The sequence below is a fragment of the Ambystoma mexicanum genome, chromosome 5p (assembly GCF_040938575.1).
Source record: "Ambystoma mexicanum isolate Mex_15411 chromosome 5p, UKY_AmexF1_1, whole genome shotgun sequence".
NCBI lineage: Eukaryota > Metazoa > Chordata > Amphibia > Caudata > Ambystomatidae > Ambystoma > Ambystoma mexicanum.
Window position 1 is genome coordinate 1,098,660,920 of NC_090930.1, and position 23,444 is coordinate 1,098,684,363.

The window sequence follows — 23,444 nt, forward strand, 5'->3', positions numbered from 1 at the left end:
TTATAACAAAACATGAACCACAATTGGTCTCATAATCAAACAATATCAGTGTCCATACACAGTACATGTACAAATATTCATCAGTAAAATTGCAAGAAGAGAATATAAAACAACCAAACATACCACATTTCAGGACAGAGGCGGGTAGTAGATTCAAATATGTGATTCAAAAGAAAATAGAAAATACCATAATAAATAATAGTCGTGAGTTCCAATACTATACAACACACATCTATTCAGATTAGGAATCATGGTTTGAGTATGTGATGTATCATTAGGCATGCCGTAAGGATGTGGAACCCAACAAGCTTACCCTTGATTATAATGAAAGCACACATTAGTGTGACAATCCTCATACTCCTAGATTGGACAGGTGCATAATCTTATCAATAAGAAAATATACAACTAATTGGGTTGATAAATTCACTATGTCAACCCAACACATATGTACTGCAAGTCATAATATCACAAATCCAGTAATGGATAGTGGGGTGTTATAAACCGCATACCTGTTTGCAATGCTCGGTCACTAGAAGATGAATAGGATGTTGTATTGAGTTGTCTTAATCGGTTCGGGTCCAAATACCACAGTAAAGTCTCACCTATCACATGACCATTAGGTATAGTAAGAATCCAAGAATCCAAGAATGCTATTGGTGTATGTTCTATTACACTGGAATCAAAGCATACCTGCGATCGGTGTCATAAAATGTGATTCGTCACGATTGATGCCTTGCAAATAATCTCTTGCTGATAATCTTCAAATTCACAATCTATGTGCGTTAGAGCTTAATAATTTAATGCCTGTTTGATATTTGAGACATTAGTGTACTAATGTACAACACATGCCATGGGAATGCGGAACCAAGCGGATTTATGTAACTGTCCAAATAATATTTTGTAATGGGATCATTGTGGTCCTTCAAATCTCAATTATCCACATGGTTATCGTTAATTGATAGGTACTGTGTATGGGCACTGATATTGTTTGATTATCGGACCAATGGTTTGTTATAAAATGTTCAAATATTACAATATAATGGACATGTTTCACAGCCTTGAAAACGACCAGGAGGTCGAAACACGTGTCGGCTGTGTTGCTGTCGGCTGTGTTGTTGTACAAATACGTGGAATAAACCACATAACTTATGCTGTAGAACTGTGTGATACTCTAATTTGGTTACAAATTAATCACCAATCTGAGCGCGAGTTGCCCTCCCAGATTTCTAATCTCTTTGTGTTAAAAAGGACCCTTGCAAAACCAAGAAATAGGGCCGTTTTACCCACTATTTGAACAGCCAACCCACCTTACGTCTATGAATTCACACTTTGATTTAATCAAACATTTCTCGTAGCAGATACAGTATCAAATGCTATACAATCCTAGAAAGGTCTACTCTGAGTTTGCATGTGCTGATTATTGCATTTGTTTGTATGCAGTGTCAATCAGTTATGCCTCAGAAATATTTATAAATGTAACAGCGGGGTTACAATAAAGAGACAGTACCAATTATGCAAATGTACGTTTTTATCTGAAAACAATGGCTACAGCCTCCTAAACGCACATTTTCAAATACAAGTTCAAAATGCCACCTTGCTCATTGTGGAAATTACATAGGTTAAGTGCATAGGTCAGCCGAAACGTGTTTCGCTCATCCTGTGCTTTATCAAGGCTGAACATACATGTATGACCATTATAAAAAGTGACAAAGTAAAAATGAAAAGGGGAGAGATTAAAAAGAGAAATACAACAAATATGTTTTTTCTCTTAGTGGTGGCATGTTGCACTATGCACTTTTTTCCATTAAATATAGCCATTACAAATATGGTCTAATGCCTCAACTAATATTATTCCTGGAGGGTAATCTTTCTTACTGTGATTTAGGAAGAGGAAAAGGGTTCAGCCCAAAACAAGGGTCATAAGAATATTTCTCATTAAATGATAATTCATGGTCTGAGTAATGATGACTAGACAAGCACAGCATTGGAAATAGTGATATTACATTGTTCAACAGAGGACCGAGAAATCTCAAATTCAAACCGTATATTAACTGTGAAGATTGCGTTGCCTGCACACAGTTGCCTGCCTGGCTGTAAAGATACTCATTTTTAAGAGAAGAAGATGGAGCTGGAGCTAGCCCTGATATTGCCATATTTATTTGTTTAATGAAGACTGTGTAGCGATACTACTCCCTAGAGGAAGGTATATATCTAGCGGATAGGATATGTCGTACATGTAATGTTCCCATGGCGTTCGGAACCCCTCGACATGTCCTTACCCAGTGTTAAAAAGTGTGAGTTACATATATGACTGCTTATGGGGGCTTTGTACACAGTTATGAGGCGATAAAAGAAGAGGATTTTTGGAATTACTGCTTAAATGCAGAATCCGAAGGTATTAAGCTTGCCTTGTTCCGTGTATGGTGTTTGGTGACCAAAAACCTCGCTGATGCTAGTGGTGAAAAGACTGTTAGCGAAACCTAGTCTGAGGGTTTGGATGGTAGTGACTCGATTGTTACACAACGAGCCACTGGGTGCCTTTGTCTCCCAATTGAATGGGTGTTACCGCGTTCCCCCCAACATTGGTTTCATATTTATGTATTTATTGAGGGTACATGTGGTGGAGCCCTGGCTGTTCCTAATAAAACCTCTATTTAATAGAGACTTTTAGGTTTTAAGACAGTTGGGGAGGTTACCAGGTTTACTTGGAATACTTACCCTCGTTTACTCCTTGCTTGTTGCTTTGGCCCTCTAGTTAATACCTGTAGGGTAGTGACGCGGGTATCCACTTGGTAGGCGCATTTTATTTTGTTTGCTCTGTTAGTATCTTAATTGATTGATTTGGATTTCTGTCTGCTTTGGGCTTTGAATCTTGAATTGCGAACGTTGATTTAATTAAATTGTGAATTTTCAAACTTTGAATTCTGTATTGTAAACTATGTACTCTACTCGAATTGTATTATATATATGAGACATTGCATATAGAGAAGGTATTTACATATCGCTGCCTGGGATCCACGGACATAAGGGGCTTGCACATTACGTCATGCAATGGTTATCCATCATATTGGCAAATGCGTGCATTGACACAAAATGGAGGTTTACATGAGCTATGATACTGAGACCTAGCCTAACATTATTTTTCTTTTATTTAAAGAAAAGAATGTGCTCTGCAGGAGGCAGAGTTTATAGGTTATAATAGCATGGACATTCCATACTATAGGAGCAGTAAATATCTAGGAGTAGCATGGCTCACTTAGGACCTTGTACTCCTTGGTGCATACCACTCCAGGAATATGGGATGTTCAAGGCCCTATAACCTGTATCCTACTTTGGCCAAAGTGGGCATGTAACTGGGCAGGCTGATGTAGAAATACATTTGCAGCTTCAGAGCCCATGTGCCAAGAAGCCTGGCAAAGAAGGAGAGTGAAAGAAGAGGGCCCGCTTGGTCTGGCAAAGAAGGAGAGTGAAAGAAGAGGGCCCGCTTGGAAAGGGGAGAACATTAGCTAAAACGATGGTGGATCAAGAACAGTTTCACTAGACGAAACGAAAGCAGTGCGCACTCAGATTATTTCTGAAAAAAGGCAGACCTCTTCCTCGTGGTGAGGAGGAGCAAGAGAGTGCCAATGCAATGGTGCATGTGCTGCTATTTTGCAACCTCCTGTGTCTTGTTTTGTAAGGTCTTGCAGTGAGAAAGTCGGGAAGCTGTTTTGAGCCCCGTTCCCCCGCCCAATGCCGGAAGCTACAGTGTGCCCCAGAATATATGGTATCTGTTGATATGGGATTGAATTTTGAAAGTGATCTTCTTTCAGTTGCTCTGAGGGTGAAGCATGGGACATGATACAAACTAAGATAGAGGGGGCAACTGAAGCTGTTGTCATAACGAGGTGGGGTGATCCGGTACTATGAGGTTGCGTTTGGCTGCTTTATTTTGGATTCATTTAAGGCTGGCAGTGACTGTGTTAAGCAGCTCAAGTTAAAGGGAGTTTGTGTTGCTAGGCCTGGAGGGACTTATGTCCCAATTTTTAGAAGTGCCCAAAGAGCTCCGAAGGTCCCCACACAACATTTCCGGTACATTTTCTTTAGACTTCTTTAACACCTGCCCTAAGAGGTGGTATTTGATACATCACGTCACCTAGTTGGTCCTCAACTTGTTGTGCCCTCATCAGGACACCTTTAGTTTCCTTTAGCACCTTCCCCTATTTGTCAGAAACAGGGGACCAGTAGTAGATGTTACCATCCTTTCCTGTGAATAGAGTTTCCTATTTCTTGAGAACAGGTCTCCCCATTATTTCTTTCAGCCTTGGAGAAATACATTACCCACCCAATAAAACACATCTTTTTCATAGAGGAAACGAACAGCATTATTTTAGTGACAGTTATGGGACCAAGTGAAAGTTTTGACCGAGGTTTTTACACAAGGTTTTGCAAAAGTAGTCGGCTGAGAAAAAATAGTTGTGCCTCCAACTTTCTCTTGGCAAGTAGAAAATTAATAATTTGGGTTTCACAGTGCTTGGCGGGAGGGGAGTTAATAAGTCCTAATAGCATAGATATTCCATACTATTGGAGCAGTAAATATATAGGAGTAACATCCGGTGAATATGGGATTTTCAAGCTACTATAACCTGTAACCTATACTTCCATTGACCTCTGGTGACGCTAATTTACTGGTACAGCACCCTGTGGCTTCCTAGCTAGGTGTGCGCTGCATAAAACCAAATACAAATACAAAAATGAAAATATGAAATTGAAAATAAAGGTTGGTGTGAGGGAAGGCTTCAGTACACCAACAAGGCTATAGGTTTTGTGAGTTTTGGGAAACTACTAGAACCACCAACGCTGTAAGCAACGTTGCCATTTTCAGTAGATGAAATGTGAGTTCTGCCTTTATTTTTGTAATTTGACAATTAGAACAATAAGTTGTTTACACAAAACTTGCTCACTCCCTTGAAGGTAATAACATTTGGTTCCTTGTATTTAGTGCTTGCTACCTGTAGTTAGCTAAGGTTGTAAGCGACAATGCTATCAAGATGTGTGTTTGGCCGCATTAAATTTATAGTTTAGTTATAGATGAGACTAAAAAGGTTGTAGCACTTTACTGTCTCTGGGCCTCATCACGAGTTGGGCGGTAGCCCTCAAATGTGGCAGTAACACGATTACTGCCACATTTAAGGGTCCGCCCAATCTCGGACTGGCAGCATTTACCTTCAGCTCTGAGCTGGGGGTAAATGCACTGCAAAAATGCTGATTTTTAGTGCAATTACTGCCCAGTAAAATTCCAGTGGACCCAATGGGGAATTACAGTTACCGCCCAACCCGTGAACCGGCGGTTCCAAGATGGCCGCCCGCCGAAGTTTCTGTTAAACAGCACCTTAGCTTCTTGTGTTGAGCTCCATGTGGCCACTGATTGGCTGCTGCCCCGCTTGTAAGGGCCAATAGAAACCAGGAGGCGGGAACCGGCATTTCCACGAAGGCAGGACCACAAAGGCTTCCTGTCCCAAGCCTGTCCTCAGCCTTCCTCGCCGTTCGCCCATACTCTCTGCCTGTTTTTCTGCCGCCCACCCCTCCGCCTACAGCAAGTTCCATGCGAGGGATAAAGGACTGCAAGACAAGGAACCGTTGCCTCGAACCGTAAGACAATTTACATAGTAAACCCATTCGAACTGTCTGCACTCCGCTTCATTCCTACCGACATACGAACTTAGTCAGGACGCTCCGATTGATATTCGGTCACATCCTAGTCCGTATGCACCCCCTCGCTTAATAGAGCTCTCAATGCGTGCCAGTGCTCTGCCTAATTGTGAAAGCGGCATTACCGAGTTTTATTTGCTAACTGTTCAGATATGGCCTGTCATTACATTGTGTAGTCACTCTGTCCTGCGGTGCAACCACCCTGCCTCCACTCAGACTAGCCATGTTGGCTCCTTATGCTCATTGCTAGCTAACTGCTAGCTACTAATCCTCCATCCCTCCTCAGACACTGCGCTGCCACAGTAGCCCAAACCTGCCTCAGTGCACATACGTGTGACCACTCTCTCAACATGTACTGATGGTCCTGCCTATACCTATACAGCCTGACTGCTATGACCATGCCCCTAGCCTGAATCATGTGCATTGTCATCCTCTTCCCTACTCATCTACTCCCACTGCCAAATGTGTCTTGTGGGTGATGTCCCTGCATGTCTTGTTATACCTGGCCTTCCCGCCCTACTGCGCCATTTAGCGCCTACTGCTCAGCAGCACTATTACACTATGTACTTTATCTAAGATGTACTACGACACTCAATGGATGCATCACACCCAAATGTCTCTTTATTTAGCATCAACTAGCCTATTGGTGCCGTGCGCCCTGAATTGCATTTAGCCCATTTGTAATTGCATTGACTAGCCTAGAGGTTCCCTGTGCCCTGAATTGCATTTAGCCCATTTGTAATTGCATTGACTAGCCTAGTGGTGCCCTGCGCCCTGAATTGGATTTAGCCCATTTGTAAAGTGCATTGACTAGCCTAGAGGTACCCTGCGCCTTGAATTCCATTTAGCACATCTGTAATTGCATTGACTAGCCTAGAGGTGCCCTGCACCCTGAATTGCATTTAGCCCATTTGTAAATTGCATTGACTAGCCTAGAGGTGCCCTGCGCCCTGAATTGCATTCCACACTGCCCTCTGCACACTGCAATTTGAGTTGACTGCAATTTGAGTTGATGCCCATGTTATTGCCATTGAAACGCCTAACTAGTGTCCACACACACGTTAGCTGAACGTACAAACTATTCTTGCTAATAATTTATGAACCTCACTGCCTCTATCTCCAGAGCCAAGTTACCCATGATGGCCTCACTTAGAGGTACCACTCTAACTATGACTACTCTCCTCCCTCTGTTCCAGAATATCTCACTTCAGAACTGTGCCTACACAACCACACCACTTTACCCAGACTTACTATCTCCAGCAGACTGGATAAACTGATTCGCCAGCACACTTTGCACCCTTAATACCCTGTCCCACACCTCTTAGAAATACAAGATTAGCTTCTCGCCTTGTTGTACCCTCTACCACCTTCTTGAACGCAGCCCCACCGACCATGATTAGAAATGCTAGACTCAGCCATCGCACTAATCCTGATGTAAAACTCACCAGAATGCTCACCAATCAGGCTAGGAATCTCACGCAGCCCACCTCGCTTACTAACCCTCCACCGAGTCACAAGCCTGCAACACCTCACCCACCACCACACACGAAAATCAACCTTCCACTGACCTCCATCAAGGGAGCTCTCATCAACGCACGCTCATTGGTAGCCCACGCTACTGATGTCGCCGACATTATCTCCAACAACCACCTAGACTTTATCGCTATCTCAGAGACATGGCTCCACCTAGCAGCCGGTCCCACAATAGCTCTAGCCACCCCGGATAGCTACACCATCATCCGAGCTGACAGAAAAAATGGAATAGGAGGAGGAATAGCAATTATTACGAAATCCACCCTAAACATCAGAGAAGTAACTAGCACAACCCTACCTTCAGCCGAACTCCTATCCGTCAAACTCCCATTATCTGACACCCAAACTATCCTTCTCCACATTATACACAGACCTCCAGGACCCCCCTCCACCTTTGAAGAAGATATCTCTCTCTTACTCACTACTAACCTAAAACCTAAATCTCAAATCATCATTATGGGCGACTTCAACTTGGGACTTAATGACCCCAATGACAATCAGGCCCCCTCCATTAATGACACCATTACTCATCTAGGCCTCACCCAACACATTAATAAACCTACACATACAAAAGGAAGATCCTTGGACTGGCTTGCAGACGCCAACTGAAACCTCTCACTGACCGACATCACTCCTTGTGCTTGGACTGACCACCACCTTATTACCTTCTCTCTACCCAGATCCATACCATCTACCACACTACCCACTAGGTTACCTCAAATAATCTCCAGAAATAACCGCAACATCACTATAGAGAACCTTAGACCTCTTCCCGTGCCTATCAGTAAAACTAATCCACCTACGCAAAATGACAACCCATCAGCCATTGTAGACCTATACAACAATACCCTAGAACTAGCTCTCAACCAGATAGCGCCTCTTAAACAACGAAAAGCGAAACCCATTGCCCACTCCAACAAATGGTTCTCAGCAGAATTAAAGGCTCTCCACAATATCAAAAGAACTGCAGAAACTAGCTGGAGAAAAGCCCCTTCTCTTTCCACTAAAGATAAGTTCGCCTCAGCAGCCTCCACCTACAAATCCGCCATCTTAAATGCTAAAAAAGAGATCTATAACATGAGAATACAAAACACCAAATCTGGCACCAAAGAACTATTCTCTATACAAGGGGAACTCGAATCACCAGTGCCTCCTTCAGAGGACTACATTAAAGACAAGGCCTGGTGCAATAATATCCAGCTGGCCCTCGCTAATAAAATTGCCCTCCTACAAACTAAGATAGAAGCAAAAAAAGCCAACTTTGCCTCCAAACAGAATCCCATCAGCATAATAAACCACACCACCCCTAATTGCCCTTCCTTCCACTTCTCACCAGTCACAGAAGAGGAAGTAATCAAGATAATCGCCAGTCTCAAACCATCCAACTGCAAAGGTGACATTTGTCCCGCCTCCGTCATCAAAGACGGGGCTAATGAGTTAGCCCCTCTCATCACCTCCTTGATCAATGCGTCCTTCAAAAACTCAGTGGTCCCCAATAACCTTAAAGAAGCGTGGGTCCTACCCCTGCTCAAAAAACCCAACCTAGACCCCAACGTCCCCACAAATTACAGGCCCATCACCACAGTCCCATTTCTCCTCAAAATCTTAGACAGGGTTGCCTACCTCCAAATACAACAACATTTGGAAGACAACAACCTTCAGGCCTGCGACAATCCGGCTTTAGACCAAGGCACGGGACTGAAACTGCCCTCTTGGATCTAAAAATCCAAATGGATGATGCCAAAGATAAGGGCAAACTGGCCATTTTGCTCTTGTTGGATCTATCTGCTGCCTTCGATCTGGTTGACCACCAGATCCTCACTCAACACCTCTCCTCGGCTGCTGCATTCTCTCAGAATGCCACTAAGTGGATCCAGTCATTTTTGTCTGACAGGTCGACTAGGGTCTTCACCCCCACCGCGGCTGCGGATCCTATCCCAATCACATGTGGAGTGCCCCAAGGCTCCTGCATTTCCCCCACACTTTACAGTATCTTCACAAAGCTCCTCTTTGACCGTCTTGCCGATCTGGGTGTCAGCTACACTAATTATGCAGACGACACCCAGGTCCTCATCACTCTCACTGGCAGCTATGAAGAGGATGTCGCAAAACTTAATGAAATCTACTTAGAAATCCAAGCCTGGATGGCCACACACAGTCTTTGCCTCAAAGACGATAAGACAGAACTGCTTATCGTAGGCTCCCAGTCTCGCCTAAACAAACTAGACCAAAGGTATCAATCCTTTACCATTGACGGCAACATCATAAAAGTCTCCAAAGAGGTCAAAACACTAGGTGTGTACCTCGACTCCACCTTGTCACTAAAAAAACAAATAAACTCCACCATCTCAGCCACACCTACACCAATAAATTGATCAATGCCTGTAGGCCTTTTCTCGCCACCGCTAGTTGTCTCACCTTATCAAGAGCGTTGATATTGTCTAAATTAGACTATTGCAACACACTCTACCTAGGCACTACCACAAAAAACTTGAACAGGCTCCAGATCCTGCAAAATAATGCACTAAGATGTGCCCTTAGCCTCCCGCGCAAGGCTCACATATCCACAGCCAGCAAAGAAGTCCACTGGTTCCCGATCCGCAACAGAATCAAGCTAAGAACCCTGGTCATCACCCATAAGTGCCTGTCACGCACCGCCCCTCGCTACCTCAGACAAATTCGCTAGACAATGCTCCACTAGACACACCAGAAACCCTTACCTGCACCAACTAAAGATCCCCAACTATAACCTAAAGCAGCAGGAGGTTCAAGCTTCCCAGTGCTCGCAGCACAATGCTGGAATACCTTCCCTCTTGCAATTAGATCGGAAGCCGCATTCTGGCCATTCAGAGCCATGGTGAAATCATGGTTACTAGCCTAAACATCCAATCTCTCAATGACACGTTCGGCCTGCCGCCGTTCGCCACCATGTAGTAATGTTCACCCTGGCTTTATCTGATTCAGGACCACCCTGTAACCCGGTCCTCACTCTCCACTGTAACTATCTTGTACCCTGTTCTCTGTATACTTTATTCTTGTATGTAACCACTCAGAGCCTGGACTAATGTATGCTCTGACTGGTGTATAAAGGTCTTTGTGTAACGATATGTAACTCTGCTGTGTACATGATTATGCGCCCAGCTACCTGAGGGTTCGGACGCGCTTTATAAATAAACAAACTAAACTAGACTAAACTAATACTGCCAAGGGGTTGGCCGGTGACGCAAATACAGTTGGGCGGTATCCTAGTCGGGATACTGCCCAACTTGTGATGAGGCTGACTGTGTCTGCACTCTTGCACAAGTAGTACGAGATTGCAGATATATTTCACTTATACATTTTCAGTCCATAAAACCTTGTTGTGCAAACCCGATTGCAAGAGCAAATCCTTATAGTAGAGGAATTGTGCAATGGTGCCACTTGACATGTGGTCATCAGCGATCCAATTTCTATTGTTGTTTCCTGAGTGCAAATTATCGCCAGGTCCTGTGGTTTATAATCAAAATAATAAACGTTAGACGAGAGCCATGGGTGGAGAGCCCCAGGAGTTCCCTGCAGGAACTCATTGCCTCCAATAATACGGCAGTTAACTATTAGTAAAGGAGTATGCCACCTTCACATTGCAACTCAACACAAGTCATTCAAAAATTCTATTTATTCAATAAAAAACGAATAACACATGATTAAAAACATCAGAAAGTGACCTGTGCTCGAGAAAGTGGCCAGTGCATCCCGACACTGTCAGTTTGCCGGACAACGGCAAGGAAACACAGCACAGAGGAATAACGGAACCCAGCGTTAGACGGTCGTGGTACAGAACACAATCTGCTGAGAGAGCGCAAGATGCATGATGGGATTGAAGTGACGAGACTGCACTGAAGTAATCTGCTGTCCGTAATGAGGATCCGTGGATAAATGCCAGTACATTTGTCTAAACTGAGGAGCTTTGCCTTACATTTCTTGTTAACAGCAATAAGAGATGAAACATTACTCTTAATGCGGTTACATACAGATGAAATGTATCTTCATCGGCACAGCTGCATTATCACAGACTGATGATGGTATTGTTGAGAAGCGAGCTAATAAGAGAAAACAAAGTATATGAAGACTATTGAATTGGAACCAAGAAAGACAACTCTCAGTTAACCCGGCTAAGCTTAACAGATGTCAAGCACAGCTAAAAGAATAAGAAGTGTCCACTAGCATTTGTACTCTTTGTTGCTGTTGTGAAACAGTTACTTAAATCACAGGCTACATAGGCTGTTGTATGTAAATTGCCCCTGAAGAAGTTCCTAATAATGAATTACCAACATATAAGGAACGAAACATGTTGAGTACGGTTATGAGCGCCCACATTGAAGTGTTTGCTTATCAGCAAGACCATTAAAAAGTGTCGCGCAGAATAGGATACTCCCCCTACATACAATCAAGATTAGTGCTTATTCTAATAGGAATAGTAAAATAGTTATTGTGAAATTGTGGATGTGTATAAATATCCACAAGACCAAGAAAGATATGGTGGATTTAAAAAGATTTGAGAAAAAAAAACTTTCACTTGAAATGTAAAAATAGTAAAGTCCATTTGAGCCAAGTCACACATTCCACAACGCCACCTACTAGCTATCGCTGGAAGTTCACCTCCAGTTCTGAGCCACAACAACAAGCCTATGTGGGTATGCAAATTAACTCCAATGCAAACCTTTTTCTCCAGGAAATTGTCTTTGTCTAGGAGGACAGTGCTACTTTATACATAACTTAAGCAACCCAAGACAGACATTTGCAAGGCTGGCAGGACAACCACATACCTGGGATCATCAGTGCAGTATAGCCCTGACAGCAATTGTGATTGGGGAGTTCAGAGCCTAACTGATATTCCACTATCTCTTTATCCAATTCTCTTGAGGTTCGTGATCCAAAGTTCAGCCTCTGGAGGCTCGAGCCCCAGGTCAAGGCATGCAACCCACTTATGTCTATTTCATAGGGGCTTTGTGATTGCAGGGGCGGGGGCGCTGATCAGGATAATATTATAACTGTTTTTGGAAATGAGGATCAACAGTCAGTGGTTTAGGGGCTCTTAAAGAGTGCATGCCATTGGGGCGGGGGAAATGTCAATGACTGCTCTGACAGATTGATGTCATCTAACTCGGGAGGATAGCTCAGGGGTTCGATCCCATGTGTGTGCTTAGAAACTTCTGGGTATTAAGCACGTTATAAATAACCAATTACAATGTACATGTCAATAACATGTAATTGCTTGTTTCTTTTTTCTGATTTGTAGATAAGGACGAATTTTAGGCACTACTTTCTTTTGTCAAAACCTCGTAAGGTTGCCTATGACATCATCACGTGGATTGCCACCCAACTAGCCATTTGCTACACTGTTGCACCCTTTGGATTGCTCGCAGTGGAACCATCGATTAAGTTCTACAAGTAAGTTTGCACCTTAGGATGAATCACACTTGTGTTGGCTGTTTTGCTTTTCTTGGAAGACTTACTATTTCAAACTGTAAATCACTTTTATGGAATGCAGATTCCTCGAACAGCATTGTTGCAGGACTGTTATGATATGATATGATATGGCATTTATAACGCACCTATACACACGTGTTTCAAGGCGCGACGAGGCAAGGGAGGGGTAGAAAGGGAGGACAGACAGCGATCCTACTAGGCCAGGTGTCATTCAGATTGCGTAAGTGCGTGGGAAGGGGGCAGGGACAGTGCAGTACATGGGAATAGAAAAAACAATAAGTAACAGCCAGCAAGTGGCAAGTGAATGGGTAAGTGCAGACTTCAGGTGTCAAGGGCTGGTAGGGGGACTGTAGGGATACAGAAACAGTCCCAAGTGTGGGGGTTGCCAGGTGGGCAGTGCAGGTGTGTGACGCTGGCGGGGGAGGGACCTGGGCCTAAGTTCAGAGGGTGTCCAGGTAGCCAGAGCAGTTCTGGTTACAGCCGCGAGGTCAACAGAGGAGAGGGGGAGAAAAAGAAGAAGCAAAGAGAAAGGTTTTGAGGTGCTTCCGGAACCGGAGATGGTTCTCCTCAAGTTTAAGGGAGGCAGGGGGGCTATTCCAGAGGGAGGCACCAGCCGAAGAGAGAGATCTACCACCAACTCGTTGCTTGGAGAAGCGACTGACCCTGAGGGAGTTGGAGGCGGATGAGCGGAGAGCTCGAGAAGGATGATATTTAGGGAGAGAGAGTTGAAGGTATTGAAGCCCCATGCCCCAGAAGGCCTTATGGGCGATGCAGAGGGTTTTGAACTTAATCCTTGCAATCACTGGGAGCTAGTGCAGAGATTTCAGTCCTGGAGAGATACGATCCCTGAGTTTGAGGCCAAGGACAAGTCTCGCAGTCCTGTTCTGGATAAGTGATGGTGATGATAAGTGAAGGTGATGGGGAGCAACAGACCAGACTTATACAACTTAGGAGTAAAAGTATTTCATTGGGGGCAAGTACAGTGCTTGTCCCAAATAACAGACAGTGAAAGACATTAGAATGTAACCCAAACATGTCTAATGCTCTGCTAAACTCTAACTAAAATATAAGCAAACCCACATGTCACATCATGGAGGACGATATAGGGCTTTCAGGAGAGTATCCACCTCCTGCTCTGTTACTCCAGCGTCTGAGGACCTGGTCTTTTGGGGGGTTCAGTCCAGTGCCATAGAAGTGTCCTCTCATCTCCTAGAGGGCTGATAGTTGCAGACCTCTATCTCTTCCTCCAAAGGTCTCGCGTTTTGTTCCCTGATGCACTTCTCTGAGCCTTAGATATACTTCCTGTGAGGAACTTGCTCCTGTGCCCACCTCTATCTTGTGCCTAAGGTGAATCGGGCACACTGGAATCTGTTTGATCTATCGTCCCCCTCCTGCTTTCCCTTCTTCAGACCACCTTCCCTTTCTCTCTCCTTTTCTCTCTTGTCCCCAACCTCCTCTCCGAGCCTTCTTTGCCATGGGCTTGAAACTATTCTTCATTCCACCTATCACTTCCTGAACTTCTCCTGTGCCCTGATGTTTATCTTTCATCACCTTCTTATATATTCCAACCATGTGGCTGCTTCAGTTAACATTGTCATCTTCCACACTCCTGCTCACTCTCTCCACTCACCGCCTTTAACTTGCCAGCATTTGCTTCCTGATTTTCTCTCTATCCTCATTTAAAAGTCCTCCCTAGTGCTGAGCCAGATCTTTACCAACCTCTTACTTACTGTTGCCATACTATCTCCAAATTCCTCAGTATTTCCAATAGCACCGGTTTCCCTCTTCTACATCTTTCCTCCCAACCTCCTGCACACTATCAAAACGCTCTTCCTCAGTATCGCAACCTCAATACTACTTTCTCCCAGGTTTTTCCGAACCTCCATATGTACTGTCCTGACCTCCTCGACAAAGGCACTTGTCCTCAAATCCCCCCTGACCAGCTGTGTTTGGGACTTTGACACTCTCTCTATAATGCACCTGATCTTTACTCGCACCAACCCCTGCTTCAGTGTTACTCCCCTCAAAACACAACAGGCCTCCTTCTGGTCCCCAGTTTCCTCCTTGTTGTCACCAGCCGCTAGATCTCGTCCCCCACCTTCCGTACCTCGAACCACGATGAATCCCTCCTGATGTGACCTCCTCCACCTCCTGGTTCTCTCGCCACTCCCAGTTCTCCCCTTTGCACACTCTCACCCCTCATCCTGAGTCTCCATTGATGCCAGGTCCCTGATGGCATGTCCTCTCCTAGCCCTTTTGGCCTCCTGCCACTTGAAGTTCTCCTTGCCTGGTCTCACCCCTTCCTGCTGCATCTCTGCACCAGCCTCCTCAGTGCAATGTCGGGGTTTACCACTCACCTCCAAACTTCCCTCTCCAACTCCTCTTAACTCCAATGTCTGCTCTTAAAACTCTGCCTCTTTTTCATTATGAAACCCACTCTGAATGCCCACAGCATCTGGGTTTTATAGAGCTTTCCCTCATCCCATAGGCTGGGCTTTGTGTGAGTGCCTGCACCTGTGTCCTGTAGTTGGGTCATGGTGGCATTTAGTTGTTGTTTCTGGGGTGCACCTGGCCTCACTTTGTGCTTAGGAGCCGGGCCAAGTCTTCATCTAGTCTGTCATCTTCTATTCCACTCAGCCCTTCCTGCTACATTCTGGTAGAGGCTGTGCAGGACCTAGGACACCTGGTTTTCCAGTACATGAATGGTGTTCTAGAAGAACTCCTGGTAAGCTTTTCTTTCCCTGCATGTGTAGAAAAAGCTGTCTTGCGGTGGAATTGCAACTTTGTTTCCTCCACAAGTGAACATTCTGCAGGGACACAGTGGATGGATAACTTTGCATCATCCAGAGTTGGAAAGCTGCACATTTTCAACATCATATCAATAGAACGTACTCTGGGCTCGGGGAGCAAGCCTGACTTCTTCTGTACTGTAGGGTAGTTTGCGTGTGAATGACATTAGTTTGATTTCAAGGAAGCATTTGTTTTTTCAACAGGGCTTGGGTCAGCTAAGAGAGAGCATCAGGCTCTCTATGTGAGGGGATATGTAGCCAATTTCCCTTTGGCTGTCTCCTGCCTTAGGATGAGAGCCAGAGAGGGTGATTAAAGTGTCCTATCTATACAACCACTCGGCCCATTGTGCTCTTGCTTGGGCAGGAACTTGGCTCCTTAGACACCTTGCCTGGATCCCCCAGGAACAGGCAGGGGACTTTGTTGTAAGGACTCATTTGAATTGTAGCATGTATTAATTGCTGTTAATATTTCATGTTGTTAATTTTTAGTTTCATGATGATTTCCTAGGCTCTGGATGTGGTGCACAGACCAAACAAGTCATGGCACCAACTATAGATTGCAAACTCATATTTGTTACAAACTGCCACAGGGTTGTGATAGAGTGGTTAGACAAAAATTGACTTTACTATTACCTTTTCATTCTGACTTCGTTCAACAATAAATATATTTTTCATGGTATAGGTTGCACATTTTTGAGAGTTCTAGACTTCTCCTACATGTGCCAAGAAACTGAAGAAACGTATATGCTTGGTGGCTTATCGAGTCCTCTGTTTGTTTGAAAAGTTTACATTTAGTACTGCTGTGAATGACCAAACAGCTAGCTTCTGTGCCTTTCATAGCTATAATGTCTGGCACCCCTTGAGAGCAACAGGACTGCGTTAACGGCAGTCCAATTCTTTGATTTAAAGATAACTTATGGGAACCAGCTGTTGTAAAAGATCATTAAAGATGTATTTTTGAGGATGGCTGAACCTATGAGGCCAGAAGAAAGAAAAGAAAGAAGAAAGCAACAATAAAACCTCAGAGAATGGCTTTCAAAAAATAAGTTTATAAGTGCAGAAAACAAAATGTTATAGCTATTCAGATTAAAATGTATCCCTAGATGCTCTTTTTTTGTATACTTAATCCACAAAATAATGAAATGGAAAACAAATATTTTAAAGACTAAATAGAGCGAAGTCTAAGGAACCAAAATGGTTGTTTAGGAAGTGGCCACGTGGCACTTGATAAGCACATGCATAATAATCTGATGTTGGCAGGTATCCAGTCGAGCAAACCATTTGTCGGGGGGAAATTCTGCCGGGGTCGGCCGGGCCGTCCGCAGACCTCCGGGCAGGGAGGCCCCAACTCCTCCCGTATATCCCAGATGAGATAGAGTATGAGACACACACAAGGAGCAAGGTGACTCTGCTGTTTATTTAGACAAAACGGCAGGGATGGGTCAAGGAGCGTACGCGTTCGTCCTGACACACACACAATCGTGGGGCTCGCAGGCCCTTTTTACTGCATTATGACGCGCTACTTGCGTCACTTCAGAAAGTTAACAAAAAACCTATCGCCACTCTTAATTGGTTGCTCGAGTGGTAGGGTTAGTATAGTACACATATAGAGAATGATATTAGTGGACAAGGTGTAGTCAGGTGGTATATCTGGGTTGTCCCTACAATTAGATACATAAGAATTGTTACATGAAGACTCCTGAGGATTGGCTAATATTACTGACGTCTGAGATAAGAGCCCCATGTTCTGATTGGTGCACTCGTGAGCTTCCCAGCCTGGGACCACCGTTGTTCCCAGCTCTCGGTGTACCTGTGATTGCAACAATGTTTCAATATGGGTACGTGCAGACAATGTGAGGATTTATTCATAGGTGGAAGGCTGACCGCTCCCACTGTAGCAGATGTCCATTGATCCTTTCAAGTGTATCGGCCTGTGTCTCGTAGCGAGGGACCCAGACGCCTTTTCTCTCCTGGGTTTTGGCATCTCGTCAGGTTCGGCTTGGTCACGTGGGGAGGGACCGTGAAAGAGGCAGAATTCTGCACAATTAATATTGTTTTTTATACTGCGCGTCTGGTTTAATTTGCCGGCGTGACTTTATCGTTTGGGGCGCGGAGTGCGAGGTTGCAACATCGTGCCTTTGATGATTTGTTCTTGGAATGTGGGTTTGCAACATTGCGACCTTGGCTGGTTGCTCCTCCGGGTTCTTTCTGCAGGATCAGCAACCTGACTCTTGCTTTGTTAATGTCCACGGGAGCTCTTGGTTGAGGCCTACTTGGGCCTGGTGCATAAGTAGTCCGTTTGGTGCATAGGTGCTTTTAGGTTATAATAGCATATATTTCCATGACCAGTATCATGTTTCCATTATACCTCTCATGGTGGTAACGGGTTTCAAGAGAAGCGTGAGCAAGCGTTATAGATGAGTTCATGATGCGTCTTGCGTTTCTGCATTCTGAAAGCCTATGTAAAAATAATAAAGATGCACGTCCGTGAATATGCCTGTCGCCTACGTCAGAGCACTGAGTATGTTCTTCGTGTAGATTGGTGTGGAGATGTTCAGTGTGTATATTTGTACAGATGTGCTTCCCGTTGTCTAGGTCGTCATGGCATCTCTAACGACGTGTGGATTTTAGTCTAGCTGATCCGAGCCGCAGGTGTCGGCATGGCCAGTGCGGGCTGCTGGGCAGGCAGATGGACACATCCGTATGTTCCTGTACCAGGGTACCTGGTCGTCTGGTAAATGGACAAACTCTTCTCGCGGCGGGTGTCTGGGCCGTGACCCTCTAGGCCAAGCGCGAGAGGTGAAGGACGGGAGCCTGGTCTTCCATTCTCCCACTTCAGTCCCCCCTCTGGTCGACTTGTTGACCACAAACATATCCTTCTCGTTATCTCCTCTTACCCTCCATATCTTAGTTATCCCTCCGAGATGTCCATAATGGTTTACATGATCTTCAAATGACCAATACATATATTCACATGTTCCTCCAGGAGTACAGTATACCCATCTTCCTATGTAGCTCCTGGGGTTCCTTGGGTTCTCGATCTTCACTGATGGTGGGTCTAGATGGTTGGTGATGATTTGGGTGCGCAACTTCTCCCTCTCTTGTATTATCACACCTGTATGCTGGCCGTCATCTGCTGGCATTAAGGGGTGCATTCCCACCATTTCCAGCAACTCGTCAGTCGTGCGTGCCTTCCGGGCCTTCCAAAACCTAATTATGATCAGAGTAGCTCCAGCCAAAATAGTACACCCCACTATTATTTTCAGTCCATCTGACAGCCAAGATGGCATCCATGACCATAATAGTGAAAACCAGCTCTTATCCTTGTCTACACCGTTACTTTCATCCATCATTTTGGAGTGCATCTGGGCCAATTGTGAAACTGCTTCTGTCAGTGTACCATTGTCAGCATCGTTGGCAGGTATGAACGTGCAGCAAGATTGTCCTATCTTTGCACAAACTCCTCCTTCCATTGCTGTGAGAAGGTCCAATACATATCTATTCTGGAGTGCTACCATCCTTACAGCTCGCAGCTCCTCTTTAATTGCGTTGAACCCATTTACTGTTGAATTGATGGTCATCATTAGTTCCCATCTGGTTATTTGGAGCCATTTTGCGTTTGCGTATGCCTGCAGTCCCGGATGTATTATTGAGGAGAAGAACATTGCTGCTCTGCTGAATAGTCTGTGTTCTGGCGGTATTGATGTTAGTTCCGTTTCCGACCTTCCCCACAGGTAATTTCCTGTCAGTGGCTCTCCTTGTCTTTTTCTCCTATTTAGGACAGTATCACTGCTGTTCTCTTGCTCCTTCTGAAGTGGTGCAGATCTCTTTCTTCTCTTATCCCCTTCATCCATTTTAGGAAATTTCGCCACATCGACATTCTTCTTAGGTACCACTAGTGATGGTACATTGACGTGTACCATTGTGCACACACCATTCCACAGGGGAGGCAGTGTATGATATGCCTTTTCTCCACAGGCCCAATAATGGTCCATTATTACTGCTGTTCCCGCTCCCCCCTCAGGTAACTCCATCACGCTTGCACAATTGGTGTTATATCCTACGTCCACCTCTCCTTTATGCTGGTAGCATACTTTGGGCGCCGTCAATGGTAGTATTGTTATTGGGTCTTCATCTTCTTCTACCCACGTGAGCATTGGTACATACTTGATCCACGTCGTCCAACATCGATGATTGTGTGTCTCGATGGTTGAGATAGTTTCTTTTGTTACCATGTTGCTGCCAATCACTCCTATCTCCCAGCTGTTGCCCAGATACACCTTTCCTGTTATCGTCAGTAGCGGCCTCTCCCAGCATCCTTGTTTACCCGGAACTTCAGTGGCGTACCAATCACATGGTAGATACTGCAGTGTTACCTTCTTTGTTTCTCCTTTTGCAGGGCCACTTGTTATGTATCTGAATGCTTCAGCATGTAAACTGGTCTTGTGATAACTCAGATAGGTCTTGAGGAAGTTGTTTTCATATGGGTATGAGTCTCGTGTTTTCCATGTCATGTGCACTACTGTTCCTTGAAATCTTCCTTTCGTTTGGAACAGGGCCAAATATATTATGCACTGTGCTGTCTTTTCATCTATTTCTGTGGCAACAAATGTTCGTGAAGCGCTCATGGCGTATGGTATTAATGAGCAAACGTAACAGCTATCCTCAGTTGTCTGCTTACCAATGCGGGTCATGTGCTGGTACCATATGTTGTTTGCGACGTGTGCTGAATCTTGTACATAATTATCAATACCTTTATTGTCTGAGTATGTGCTGCGTTTAACTCTATTTTGCTTGGGTGCAATGTTACTATTACCACCTGACGTAACACCTGTTGCAGCAGGGAACGGGGGTATATTATGTTTGGGTGCAGCAATAAAATTGATAGCATAGCTGTACTGCCAGACAGAGGCAGCCAAGAACCCGGTGATCATAAAAATCCCTATTATTTTTATTACATATGCTAATCTCACCGGCATTTTGCTCTTACCTTGCTGCAGTCCTGGCAGCGTATTCTTGTGACGTTAAAGTTGCCCGCCTAAAAATTCTCAAAAGTGCTCGTTATTAAAATGTTAGTTTTGTTTCCTTTAAGCTCTCCCTATCAAGTAGTCATTCAGTGCCCAGGCGAAGAGCTGCTCCCACGCTACTCTAAGTGATCGGTCTCTTAGGACCGGCAAGTATGGGCGGAGGTGGGGCATGTAATATTCTATGGCCAGGAGGAAGGCTGTGTAGTAGACACGTACCCTTCTCCTTTTTAGGTATGTTGGCCTTTTTATTTCGTATACAAATTGGTGTGACAATTCTTCTGGGTAGTTATCGTCTGGCAGCACCATCTACGCCTGTACACTGAACTTGTTAATTAGCTTTTCTTAACAATACAATATTACGCAGTTCCTGTATGGGCGAGAAAAAAAAAAAGAGAACATTCACGTGTTTACATGTGTATTGGTGCAAGCAATGTCCTTCAGTTTTAGTTACAACTGTACTTAGCAGTCAATGGGGGGGGGTTTGCGCTCAGATGGCGGAAGTATTTTTACTCTTTGAGCGTGTGACCATGGGGTGGGCAGTATGGGGATCACCCCTTTCTTCGTCAGTTATCGTCTCCGAGGGAACAATTGGGTCGTTGTCTGTGGTGGAACTTTCTTCCGCTGTCGGGGATGTTGTTGCTGTTCTTCCAATGGACCTGTCGTTGGCGCTGGGGCGGGTCTGCAGTTTGTAGATCTTTACATCATGTAGGTGGTTCCAGGCACGCTTATCCTTTAGTTTTACTGCTCTTGTTGATACGTCCTCTACCAGATGGGGGCCAGTGAACCTCTTCTCGTTCCACTTTCTATTGAAATTGCGAAGTAGTACGTGGTCACCTTTGGCAAGTTTGCACAAGTTCTCCTTTCCCAATTCTGTACTTGCGCCTTTTTCTTTATTGATGGTAGACCCGCCCCGTGTGCGCTCGAGCTGTTGAGACACAAACACGACACTAGTAATCAAAGAAGACACATATTGATACATTTCATCACCTAACACACTCGCTGAACTTTCGTGGTCTGTGAATGCCCTTGACGTTGGGGTTAGGGGAAGGCGCATTTGACGTCCAGTAACCACTTCGTGAGGGGTGAGGTGGTGGTCGGACCCTGGCCTATTTCTCAGTTCAAATAAAGCTAACGGAAGGCAATACAACCAACTTTTCTTTGTTGTTTGTTGTATTTTTGCAATTGCCTCCTTCAATAAGCCATTCAGGCGTTCACATACACCATTAGCCTGTGGGTGGTATGCACATGCAAATTTGTGTTTAATGTTCAGCAGGGATGTGATATGCTGGAACATTTCGTTTGCGAAATGTGGGCCGTTGTCTGATCTTAACACCTCGCACACTCCCCACCTGGGGAAAACCTCCCTTACTATGAATTTGGCTGCTCTAAACGCATCAGGGTGTGAACAGGGCCCTGCTTCAATCCACCTGGAAAATGGGCATACTACTACAATCATATACCTATTACCTTGACATATGTTGATCATATCAACATAGTCAATGTGAAGGTGCCGAAAAGGTCCTTCTGGCCGGGGTATGGTACCTCTTATCACTTTTAGAGTATGACCGGCCGTAAACTGTTGACATGTGAGGCAATTGCTGATAAAATTTGACACATGAGAGTTTAACTCAGGACAAAACCAATCTTCTCTAATTCGTGCTGCTATTATTTCCTTGCCTGTATGGGCAGGGTGATGTAATTGGCTCAGGGCGGTATTTAACAGTGCTAACGGTATTACAACTTTCCCAGTGCCACCCTGGCGCCATAGTGCGTCGGTTGGTGACATTGTACATCCTCTTTTCACCCATACTTCTTTTTCGGCCATTGGTGCAGCCGCTTGTAGCTCCATAATCTGTGTGGCTGGGAGATGGGTGTACCCTTCTCTTATTAACATCTCCCTAGCTATTCCCCTCCCTCTCCCTCTCTGTGAGTCTGTGGGGTTCCATATCTCACCAAAGTATGCAGCATATTTCGCATGTGCGTCTGCTGCTGCATTCCCTTTTGAGACATAGTCTTCACCATTGGTGTGTGCGGTGCATTTGACTAGGGCTAGTTCTTGGGGGTCGTTTATTACTTCAATTAGTTCAGCCAACAAGAGGGCATGTTGTACTGGAGTGCCATCAGCTCTCCTAAACCCTCTTCTTCTCCATTTTGATAACCCTGAGCGGACAGTGGATGTAACATATGCACTGTCGGAATATATGGTTACTCTTTTATTAAAACTTTCCTTTAATGCCAATATTAGTGCAACCAGTTCCGCGGCTTGAGCAGAGTAATGCTGTGGTAGTTGTACACACTTCATAGCCACACACACCGGCGCCTCCATCATTTTTACTACTGCTGCCCCAGTCCTTCGTATCCCATCTCCTTGATCAATAGTTGATGACCCATCAATAAACAAAAGCTCACCTCCCTCTAGTGCGTTTTCTTCAACTTTTCTAGTACATGAGTACATTTTAGTTATTTGGGTGCAGTCGTGGGCGTAATCCCCCTCTTCAATTACTTCTGCTAGGAACCTTGCAGGGTTAACCGTGCTACATCTAACAATTGCTAGTTCAGCTTTAGACAAAATAATCTCATAACCTGATGCCCTCTGTGTCGTTAGTGTGGACTTAGGTTTATTCAATATCGCAAATAGTGCATGTTCCACAAACAGTGTAGTTGGACACCCCATAGTTATTGCTGATGCTTTTTCTACTGCAAAAGCAGCTGCAGCAAGACCTTGTTCACAAGGGAAGTGGCCTAACATCACAGGGTCTAAGTGCCCGCTGTAAAATGCTACTGGTTTATAGCCCATGCTCGTTTTTTGTGCCAATACTGCTTTCATCACTGCTGAGTCGCAATGTGAAAATATAAAAAAGCGTCGCTCATAGTCTGGGGATGCCAGTACTGGAGCAGTTGATATCGCGTCTTTCAATTCGTCAAATGCCTCCCT

At 44.7% G+C, this 23,444-nt stretch overlaps 1 protein-coding gene across 1 annotated transcript in view; it reads left to right on the forward strand.

Annotated features, from left to right (window-relative positions):
- The window catches only part of MBOAT1 (membrane bound O-acyltransferase domain containing 1), a 773,590-nt gene that overhangs the window by 700,557 nt on the left and 49,589 nt on the right, over positions 1 to 23,444 (forward strand). Inside the window, exon 12 of the mRNA XM_069613577.1 lies at positions 12,503 to 12,654. Coding sequence (XP_069469678.1) covers positions 12,503 to 12,654 — 152 coding nt within the window. The remainder of the gene's footprint in view (positions 1 to 12,502; positions 12,655 to 23,444) is intronic.